General features: G+C 45.1%; 1 protein-coding gene across 1 annotated transcript; it reads left to right on the forward strand.

Annotated features, from left to right (window-relative positions):
- The first annotated feature begins 214 nt into the window (after positions 1–214).
- Positions 215–3,891, forward strand: LOC125727175 (uncharacterized). Its single transcript, XM_049003888.1, has 2 exons — positions 215–952; positions 2,483–3,891. Exons 1-2 carry the CDS (start codon positions 915–917, stop codon positions 3,246–3,248), a joined length of 804 nt encoding a protein of 267 aa, XP_048859845.1. The 5' UTR covers positions 215–914; the 3' UTR covers positions 3,249–3,891.
- Positions 3,892–11,509: the final 7,618 nt, after the last annotated feature.

The following is an 11,509-nucleotide window of genomic DNA, read 5'->3' on the forward strand; positions in this document are numbered from 1 at the left end:
AACCATGAATTCTACCCTACTGTGGTACACAGCTTTGCTTCTTATGTTTCTTTCTCACAAAAAGTTGCAGGTTGATGACAAAACGTGCTCGCGTCCGGACGAATAAGTGCAACGGGGGGGGGGGCAGAACTGGGGAGGAGGGCAGGATGCGATCGTGCTCGGATGCCGTATAAGGCAGCCGGGCCCAGTGTGGTACGCGCTTAGTCTAATTACAGGTTCTTGTGGGAAGCTTGTGTGATGTATAACCTTGTTCATGTCAGGTTTCGGGCTGGTTGCGAGCGCGATCGCACGGACAGGAAACAGGCAGGCAGAACACGGGGAAACTGGGATTTATTAGCACTAAAACGGGACGAAGCACGAACATCGACTAACTAACATCAATGACGGACCAGGAACGAAAGCAAGACATGGACTGAAATAGACAGGACTGGGCGAAAATAATCGGACACAGCTGGGTATAATGGGGAAGCACACGTGGATAATCAGGGGGGCATGGCACACATGAGGATCGTACGAGCTGGGCGTGACAGTTCGACATACTGATCGCTATGTATCGCGATACAACAGTTTGCAATGTTACCAAAGTGTCATTTTATAATTCCCATATTAAACAAGTTACCGTGCATAGTGCTTTGGGGAGAGACAGACTCCAAGAGTGCAGTTCATTTCACGTGTCTTTAAGTCATTGTCTGATATTATCCAGAGCTGAATGTGTGATTCATGCTTACTACTATATTCTTGCTTTGCAGTTCTTACACAATTTTTTTTCTTATTTACTTCTAAAAGTAAATAAAAAACTTATAAAACTGTCATTATTATATAACAACTATACGTATTATGATGTTATTATTTAGTTATGTTGTTGCTTGGTTACATTTGATGCCTCCGCACGTGGGAAGCTACCGGTTTGAAAGATGCGGCTTCACTTGCTTTTCTGCACCAAGATGGCAAGGTACGTTGCATTTCTGCTCCCATTTTATCGTATAACTTATCTTATTATTTAGTATCTGTCTTTGTATGTACAGTGGTACCTCGACCCACGAACTGTCCTGATCACGAATAAATCGGGTTACGAACCAAATGTTCCAAAATGTTTTGTACCGGTTGTCGAACCGTGTTTCGGGCCGCGAACCCACAAACGTCCCGAAAAGGGTCCAATGAAAGCTCCCCAAAGAACCACCCGAAACGCGAAGAAATGTCCAGTATAATAATAATTAAAAAAATCATATTTTCGAAATTACTGCATTTGACTGTTACTCAGTCTTTTAATGTTGATTGTTTAGTTTTTTGGGGGGATGTTTTGTGGTTCTTTTCCGTGTTTTGGCGTCTTTCGAGCGACCAGCGTATGCTCAGTTTTAATGTTTTATTTAATTTAGCATTTGTTAGCATGTAAATGTAAATGTATGCTCTCAGTTATATGTGCACAGTCTGTCATAATTTGATTGTACGGTAGGGGGTGTTGAGTTGTACTGCGCGTGCTCGAAGTGTTTATATGTATGTATAGAGTGACCTAAAGAGAAAGACGGCGATATGTCCTAGTTCATGGTGAATAACGTGTTGTGTGAACTTATTTTTCCATTTATAAATCCTCTATTATTGTTAGTCTTCTCCCGATTTTCTTACCGCTGCCCCGACAGTTCGACGTGCCAACAGCATTATTTGTTACAAGTAAGGTTATTTTAATTTAAGTCTATATTCTTGGTCGCGTTCTCCCCATGTCGTCGTGGGCTTTCCTCCGGGTACTTGCTAAATTGCCCGTAGGAGTGCATGTGTGAGTGAATGGTGTGTGAGTGTGCCCTGCAATGGGCTGGCCCCCCCATCCTCGATTTTTCCCTGCCTCGTGCCCATTGCTTCCGGGATAGGCAACCCAGTAGGATAAGCGGTTTGGAAAATGGATGGATGGATTCACAGAAAAATATAAAAAATTGAAGAAAATGCAGCGTTTCTGAGGTTTAAACATATTGAACATAATACATATTTACATTATTTGAAATGGGAGAAATTGATTGAGGTCACGCACTTTTCAGGTCAGGAACTAAGTTCGTGAGCCGAGGTATGACTGTATATTGAAATATGTTTGTGTAAAATTCCGTATATTGTTTGGATTATATTTAAATTTTCTGTGCAGGTTAGTTAGTGTCATATGCAGGGTTGCCAACCCTCACTCAAGATGTCTTGTAGTCAATCTGTTTTGTTCCATTATAAACCTAAAATTAGCTGCATCAAAAGTGTTGGGGTAGTCTGCAAACACTCCAGACTATTTACAAGGTAGTAAGACTGTTACACATATGGAGATGAATGTGCAGACTTGTCTGGAATTGAGAATCTCACGCCAGCCAGCTGACCAAAGATAGCAGCTCTGCCTGTGCAGTAATGCGGTTGTTGATTGGGAAGGTGTGGGTCAGTGCAGAAGTGTAGTCCACATGTCAGGAGTGACTGACAGCTCCATTGCATTGCCTGTATGTTGTTTTTCCTCATTCAGAATCAGACGATTTGAGAAAGCTGCTTGCTGGAGCGACGACAGATACTGGGCAACTTGGGACAAGTGGGGAGAGGTGATTGACTGGGGAGATGAGAAAGAGCTGTGCTCCCCAGCAGAATCACCTTCTGACCAGGCTGACAGTTCCACTGAGTCACATTCCCGAAGGCGAATTGCCAAGGCAGTTAGCTGGACGGATGATGCTTATTGGGCAGCCTGGGACAAGTGGGAAGAGATCATCTGCTGGGGTGATGAAGAGGAGTGCTCCCAAGTAACTCCACCCACTAGCCAGCTTGGGAGGGATAAGGGGATAGATGTACATGGGTTGGAGGCTTTTGTGATAAATAACAGGACAATCTCCATAAAGCCTGTAGACAACCATCAAGACAGTCTGAAGATAGGAGCTGTGCTGGTAGACCTCTGCCAGTTTGATCTCGAATATTTAGATCAAAGTAAATTTAATTTTGAAATTGTGCAAGTACAAATTGGAGAAGTAGAAGTGGAGGAGACTAGAGAAAAGGCGTTTGAAAAAGCATTTGAATTGGAAATTGTGGATGTAGCAGTAGAAGTTATAAACAGTGAATTCCAGCCGAATGCTATAAATTTGGATATTGTTGAAACTAAGGTGGACAAATTATTATTGGAAGAACTGATCGTTGGCGATTTAGAAGCAGGCAATGTGAAGGTGTCAGTATCAAATGGCAATGTGGTGAAGGTACCCTTAAGGTACCCTTCACCACAGAGGAACAGAAGGACCAGGCAACCTTAGACCATACTCTCTGGTGGTTGACTCGTGGCAACTGGACTCTGAAAGTTAGAAACGTTTCGCTGCTCATCCAAGCAGCTTCTTCAGACTGAGGGAGGTAGTAAGTGTCCACATATTTATCCTCCTGGGTAAGTAGTATAAGGGGGCTCGTTGAGTGAAACAAAGTGGGGGGGGGGGGAGTTGCGGGTAGATGTAACCAGTCCCTCCTACTCCAGTAGAGTGGGTCGTTAAGGGTGGTCCACCTGGTGGAGGTGTGAATTGGGTCTGTTTTTTTCCTGGGAATTATTTTTGTTTTGGCAAATGATGAGAGGGCCGCAGGTTAAATTGGAGACAGGTTGTGCCTAATGCCTCTACCTCTGTTGAGTGAGGGGTTGTGCATTTGCACATGCAAAGCTGCTTGGACGAGCAGTGAAACGTTTCTACCTTTCAGAGAGGTACAATGTCTTTGGATGTCTTTTGTCTTATGCAGTCTGGGAGTTGACTGAATGCTGGGGCGGGGGTAGCTTTTCCTTTGTAGTGGGGTCCGGTGGGGCACCTTGGGCTCTGTGGGGCCCGGTGGTGCTGCTGCCTTGGGCCCCGGTCTGGATGGGCCTGGGCCCCCCTCCCTGGATGGATTTCGGGGAACGGGGAGTGCTTATGGGGGTCAGCGGGGGAGTTGGCTCCGGGGGGGGAGGTATTTTGCCCCCCCCCCATTCCTTTCCTCCCCATCCCTAAATGCTTCCCTCCTCCCGCTCCATCACACCACCACACATGTAGGGCTTTGAGGTGTAGGTGCGTTGCTGGGATGCAGGGTAGGTATTCCTCCTCTGTCCCCTCGCGACCACCTGTACCTCATTCATACACTACAACGTAGACACTCTCATTACTTACTCTCTCATGACACATACATTTAGGGCGTTGGGGATGGGCACACAGAATGGCATCCAGAGGGCGGTCTGTTCATTCAGCCTTACCTCTGGTGCCAGGGCCCACATCTCAATTTTAATCACACATAGACATTGAGGGTTCTGGTGAGGGGCCGAGCTAACACCAGCTGTTGGTCGGCAGGGGGTGGTTAGTGCCATGCCCTTCACCTGTTTTAAAAGCACTTTAGAACAACACACACCAACACCACATCTGAGCGGGCGAAGGGGGGCATGGGGTCTTTTCACACCCCCGTTCCCTGTTCGCCATTTGGGGCTGAGAGGAACAGCTGGTCGGGGTCTGGGCTGGTGGGCTTCTCGGCTACTGCGGGGTCCGGGGTGATATTCTGGTCTCCTAGCCAGAGGAAAAATAGGGGTCCACATAGAGTATATATGGGGAGTGAGAGTGTGTGTACAGCGTTCATTTCTGTGTGTCTAAATGTTGGGTGAATGTGTAAATATTTGTTTATGTCTGCATGAGGGTGGGAACGTATGCTTGTATATGTGTGTGCCTGTTTGTCTATACACACGTGTCAGGTTGGGTCCTAGACTCCACCTGAAATAACATCTCGGGCACAATAAAGTGGTCCTCCGCAGAGGGGGGGTGGTGGAGGGAAAAGAAAAAAAAAAAGCTTGTGACCCACTGACCGATTTCTTATTTGATTACTGTTGTTCCTTGTCTTGTTTTTGACCCCTCGTGGTCTGCTTTTGTTTTTATTAGTGTCTCTAGTGTTTTTCCCCTTTCCTCCTTTGAATCCCTGAGTGAGTCGTCCACTCTCTGTTTCTGCTTGCTCCATGACACGCTGTCGCTCTCAATCCGCCCTGGACCTGTGACAGTATTTCTGTTTTTGCTTTTGTTTGGACGTACTGAGTTTAGGATACCTAGCTTAGAAGGAATAGTTTAGCCTGTCATGTGTAATGTTGTTAAATGCGCTGATATCAGTGTTATGTCACAATACCAGAAACTTAAAATGGTACATTTTGTTTTCTTTTTGTTTTCTTGCAATTACTACATACAAATGTTTAATGTTTTGCTGACATCTAATTAGAAAATAAATGCATTTATGCTTTAAATGATCTTTTTGTCGTTGTTAAATGCGCTGATATCAGTGTTATGTCACAATACCGGAAACTTAAAATGGTACATTTTGTTTTCTTTTTGTTTTCTTGCAATTACTACATACAAATGTTTAATGTTTTGCTGACATCTAATTAGAAAATAAATGCATTTATGCTTTAAATGATCTTTTTGTTGTCTTCAATCATTTCAACAGGTGAAAATGACCTGAAATCAATGAGTTTGAACACTGGACACTACATTCCGTGTTTGTGTATAAAGTCATGTTTAGCGTACATGCGAGTTCATTCGTATCCTTTTCCCCAGAGACAAAAAGTAGGCTAGGCTAATGGGAAAAAACACACAAATATATAGACCTAATGTCAGTGTATTATTTATGAGGTTTTGTAATATCTGAGACCAAATTAAACTTAATCTGTGTATTTAATGGATTTATGTGCTATTGCAGGGGCGGCATGGTGGTGCAGTGGTTAGCACTGTCGCCTCACACCTCTGGGACCCGGGTTTGAGTCTCCGCCTGGGTCACATGTGTGCGGAGTTTGCATGTTCTCCCCATGTCGTCGTGGGGTTTCCTCCGGGTACTCCGGTTTCCCCCCACAGTCCAAAAACATGCTGAGGCTAATTGGATTTGCTAAATTGCCCATAGGTGTGCATGTGTGCGTGCATGGTGTGTGAGTGTGCCCTGCGATGGGCTGGCCCCCCATCCTGGGTTGTTCCCTGCCTCGTGCCCATTGCTTCCGGGATAGGCTCCGGACCCCCCGCGACCCAATAGGATAAGCGGTTTGGAAAATGGATGGATGGATGTGCTATTGCTACTGGTTTAATTGGTAAATAGGCCTTTTTCCAAGCAATTGAATATTTAAATGGGAATGTTTTACGTTATTGATTTAGCTTTAATCATGAAGTACCAAGCTTGATATCAATCCATGTCTAATGTGACATTTTCAGGACATGCAAAGTCTATACACATAGGCACAGACTATGGCTGGGATTCGTGTGGCCTACCCTGCAGATGGGAGGCCAACACTGCATGGTATATATTCTTTAAATTTATTTAATATTAGTTACATAATTACTCATATAGACCATGTTAATACTTAATAGTGCATGTAAAGAAAATTATACTCTCATTTGACATTAATGCGTGAAGTGCATGTAAGTATGGAATATCCATCCATTGGCTGTAGCACTTATTTGATTTGATTTGATTTGATTCAAACCCTTTATTGCTGTTGCAATATACCATGTCACTAGTCACAAGTACCAGCGAAAAGCAGGCCATCGCCCGACCTTACATATACAACATCACAATAGAGGGTAGACCGGCCGGGAGACAGGGGAGGAGAGAAGAAGAGAAACAGGATGACATGAGGAGAGAGGAGGAGAAAACACCTCAGCAACATAAGCACATGATCACTACACCGTACAACATGAAAAGACACGACTCGCAACGGCTGAGGGAATGGGGAGGTGGAGGTAGTCCAGCATAGACAAACAGCCATCCGGTCCTGCAGCCATGGAGGCGCTGGTCACAGACCCGCCTGTTTACGCTGGGGGTATGAAGCGGCGAAGGCGTTGGATGGGGGGGAGGGTGCAAGTCCTTGGGATTGGGGGAGAGGAATGCAAGAGAGTCTCACTGCCTGTTCTGCCGGGGGAGCTTTTTGTTCAGCAGCAGCCTTGGCCAAGGCCAGTGCTGATTGAGGGGAGCCAGAAGCTTGATAGAATAAGGTTGATTGGGTTTCCGTGCGAGAAGCTGTAATTTCCAGCTCCTCTAATGTCCACGCTGGTCTCCGCCATCCAATAAGTTTTGCCAAGCTGTGAGCTTCTCCATGATGTTATCCAGTTTCACAGTCTGAGTGCTAACAGCTCTGCCCACTCCATCAATCATTCCGGCCAGCCTAGTGGGGCTTTGAGAGGCTGTCACGGTCTTCTTCAATTTTGATAAACCAGGGCAATGCCTAATCCAATCAGCATAATACCTGTAATCATGGTTCCGAATAGGTAGATGTCTTCAATGTCCTCCACGGAAAGAGCTGCCATGCACACGACCCTCCACCACTCCCATCCGTCCATCGTGTAGCCAGCAGCGTACGTTCCTGCTAGACAGTTAGGTTCCCCCGAACCCAGGCTTCTCGTTGAGAAGATGGTGTCAATTGCGTTGAGAGACCAGCTGATCAAATCCATCGTTTTACGTAGTTTGGAGAGCAGAGCAGAGAGAGTCTCTTCAAGTATAAGACAGTAGACTAGACGAGACGAGAGGAGCGAAGCAGGGAAGATAAGGGGAGGGAGAGGGAGAGAAGTGCGACCGCCTCCGCTGAGAGCCAGAGATAATATCCTATTCAAGGTCAAAGCCAGAAGCTATGGATGCAAGACTGGGACAACAGGAGCTGACCCTGACAGGAAGCTCATCTCATAATGATATTCCCCACACCGTGCTACTTTTTGCAGAGCTTTGCTGGGGTAGGTGGTGTGGCTATCATACCAGCCGGCGACGCATCCAGTTAGGATGCTCTTGATGACACAGTTATAAAGTGTCCTGAGGATAAGGGGACTTGTGCCACACCTTTTAGCTCGTCGGAGGTAGAAGGGCCGCTGCTATGCATTTAAGTTTTTCCCAATATGATAAATGTAGCGTGGAAAAAGTAACCATATCAGTTTACATGGGCATCTACAGGGGGTTAAGTATCCATCCATCCATTTTCTGAAGCCACTTAATTCCAACTGGGGTTGCCTGGGGACTGGAACCTATCCCAAGAACACTGGGCACAAGTGGGAACCAACCCTGGGGAATCACCAACACACCACAGGGTGCACACACAACTACAGGACCAATTTAGACTCACCATTCAACCCCTCTTGAATGCTTTTGGACCGTGGGAGGAAACTACAGCGCCTGGTGAAAACTCAGACAAACAGAGGGAGAGCGTGCAAACTCCACGCAGAAAGGACTTGGGATTGAACACAGGACCTTCTTGCTGTAAGGCAGCAGGGCAAACCACTGCGCCACCATGCTGCCCCCGTGTTAAGTATGATAAGTAATATGACAAATGTCATAGCTTAGCTATAGATATGCATAAAATGTACGGAAAGACGATATAAACATCTTGTTACTGGTTCATAATCATAGTGAGAATATCTTATTGTTATGCAAACGTTAGTGCTTCCTTTGTTTCTGATTTGTGTCTTCAGGATCTCCAGGGCAGCTTGTGGACAAACAGGAGGTGACGCCTATGAAAGGAGACACTGTCAGTATTCAGTGTCACTATACTGACATTTACATTGACATGATGTGGTGTAGGATGGGCAGGGGCGCCTGTGTAGGGAATTCTGGGAGTTTGGATGGGAGGCCTGTGGAGCTCAGTGATGAAAGAGTTAATAAAGTGCTCAGCGTCACAATGAGGTGACTGGAGAGGAAGGACACGGGCTGGTACCTGTGTGTGGCAGAAAACCTGCAGACACTCCTTCCTATTAAAGTCAATGCACAACCACACACAGCACTGAATGTAAGTAATTAATTAAAATATGTGAGTCGTTTATACTCTATTACAAATAAATAAAGGCTAAATGGATCCCAAATCTTTCCCTCGTGAAGGAAGTTAGCGCTTTTTTTGGGAAGAATCTGTTTGGGGGAGGGGGCGTGCACTGTACTCACTGGGGTATTACCAACAAGCACCAGGGTGAACAAAATACTCAGCTAAAGTCAGAGCAAAGCTAAAAAGAATGAAATTAAGCAGTTTTAGCTGACTTTAGCGGACATTCTTATAATAAACTCATTTCTTACGGGTATTATACTTGATATATGAAGTATGTTAACACCCCTTGGCCTAGATTTGTGATCTTTCATTCCTCTGAATCCTTTGCTCATCCCGATTCAAATTCATCCATTGCCGTTAATTTCCTTATTGGATTTTCTGTCATTCTGAATTTTTCAGAAAACCTACTTATTTTGCACAGGCCAAAAATTTTGTCCAATCTTCTACTTTGTAATTTGGCACCCTGACAGAGGCCCATCCAAAATACTGGCTCACCAAATTTGGGTTTAATCCATTCATTCCTGTAGCAACACCATCAGGTCAAATTTCAAGATATGTTTCTGCATGCAAATTCTGAATTCTTAAGCCTGGGATTATGATCTTTGGTGTGTTTAAAGCCATGGCTTGTCGTAATTCGGTTGCACTCATTAATTAAGTCTGTCATATTGGGTTTTTCGCCATTTTGAATTTTTCTGAAAAAAAAGTTTTTTGGAAACCTAGGCTGTTGATCAAATCATCATCGAATTTGGGGTGTATCATCTAGAAGGGATTGTGACCAAAAGTTACTAAAAGTCAGATGCTATGGCCACTATCATCCAATGAATTTGATGACAAAGCCACTGAACAGGATGTGTGGCCGTATCTCAACAAAACTTTGATTGGATAAAATTGATTTGGTGACTGGACTTGGGGCCCAATTCTGAGGAATAAGAACAAAAATAGTGTCATTCCACCACTAGGTGGTGTTGCCATAAGTAAACATGCCTTGTGGCTAATAACTGTTGAATGGATTGACCTAGGGGGGCGGCATGGTGGTGCAGTGGTCAGCACTGTTGCCTCACACCTCTGGGAACCGGGTTCGAGTCTCCACCTGGGTTACGTGTGTGTGGAGTTTGCATGTTCTCCCCATGTCGTTGTGGGGTTTCCTCCAGGTACTCCGGTTTCCTCCCACAGTCCAAATACATGCTGAGGCTAATTGCAGTTGCTAAATTGCCTGTAGGTGTGTGTGTGAGAGTGACTGGTGTGTGAGTGTGCCCTGCTATGGGCTGGCCCCCCATCCTGGGTTGTTCCCTGCCTCGTGCCCATTGCTTCCAGGATAGGCCCCGGACCCCCCGCGACCCAGTAGGATAAGCGGTTTAGAAAATGGATGGATGGATGGTATTCCCTGGCCTTCAGGGAATACTTTTGGTTTTAGCACTGTTCCCCTGTCGCTGCAGATACTTTGGCATGCAAGCCAACAACTCATAAACCGTTCGACGAATCCTTTTCAGACTTTGTACAGGTATTGGTGAGGAACTAGAACTGATTTAATTTTGAAACAGTCCCAAAATGGAAGCAGCGCCACATAGTGATAATGAAAAAAGCAGTTTTGATGCTTGACCCTGCTAAGACCATAATTCAATAACCGTTTGATGGATCTTTTTCAGTCTTTGCAGAGGCATTATAGGGGGCTGGAATGGAACTGATAAAATTTTGAAACAGCTCGCCAGCAAATTGAAGTAGCAGTGATAGTAAAAAAAGAGGGCAGCTTTTACACTTGATCCCATTAAGATGGTAACTTGAACGGTTTTTGACAGGTCCATTGCAGAGGGTATTTATGGGTGCTGTAATGAAACTGAGTAAATTGCCCACTGGAGGGCGGACCCATGTAACTCCAGTGCTCAGCCGGGGCCCTATGGGTAGAGGCCGACCACGAGGCCTGACCCCAGGGCAGGACCCTGTTAACCCTAATCCAGGCAAAGTTACAGGGTCCTCCTGGCATCTTCACCGTCTTTTCCTTAATTAATTAGACATATCATACTTTCAAAAAGTGCTATTAAGGTCCCTTCTGGTGTCATCGCCGACATCGCGGACCCATCAGTCTCCAAGTCGAGTACTATCCCATCCCAATTACCTAGCTGGCCAACTTGCAAGCTAGCGGACCTTGTAGGTGCCCGCAGGCATCTTACGTTAGCAAGATAAGTTTGGTGATAATTAATGCAGCTAGCGAATTACTTACATAAAAACCCATTACTTGGAGGCGCAATAAGTTATCGGATTGACTAGTAAACGACAAGAAACATAAATAACACAATCAATGAAAATCTGCTGCCAAGTCAATCAGTACTTGTATTTCCCGCTTGCTCCATTTTGGACAGCAGTTAGACGAACTCTATATGCAGTCTATTAGTCCTCCTGCTGGTCCCGGATGTATAGGGTTGTATTTCGGACCGTATTTTAAACCACTGAAATTCTGGCAGCATATTTGAAACAGCGAAAATAACGGGACTGAAAATTGTAAAGCGTAAATAAGTCAGTGGCAAGCATTTCAATATCTGGTGTTTTTATGCCCTACTCAACACCATTGCAATATTATTCAAATATACATCCAGCACCACTGGTCCACAGGGAAGTGGGCAGTTCCAAGAGCTGCCCAGCAACATTGACAAAAAGAAGTTGTGATCTAAAAGCAATGAAAACACACTCCTATAATCAATAAGGGGGCTCTCACCTTCTCTCAGCCCTGATAAATAATGCTATAGAGTCTAGCAA

The sequence above is a fragment of the Brienomyrus brachyistius genome, unplaced genomic scaffold (genome assembly GCF_023856365.1).
Source record: "Brienomyrus brachyistius isolate T26 unplaced genomic scaffold, BBRACH_0.4 scaffold90, whole genome shotgun sequence".
Taxonomy (NCBI): domain Eukaryota; kingdom Metazoa; phylum Chordata; class Actinopteri; order Osteoglossiformes; family Mormyridae; genus Brienomyrus; species Brienomyrus brachyistius.

What these genes read in the sequence shown, in the direction of transcription:
- LOC125727175 (XM_049003888.1), top strand. Translation starts at nt 915, where the DNA reads ATGCGGCTTCACTTGCTTTTCTGCACCAAGATGGCAAG. An exon ending in TTCTGCACCAAGATGGCAAG is followed by an intron (nt 953 to 2,482) that starts GTACGTTGCATT and finishes TTCCTCATTCAG; the next exon opens with AATCAGACGATTTGAGAAAG.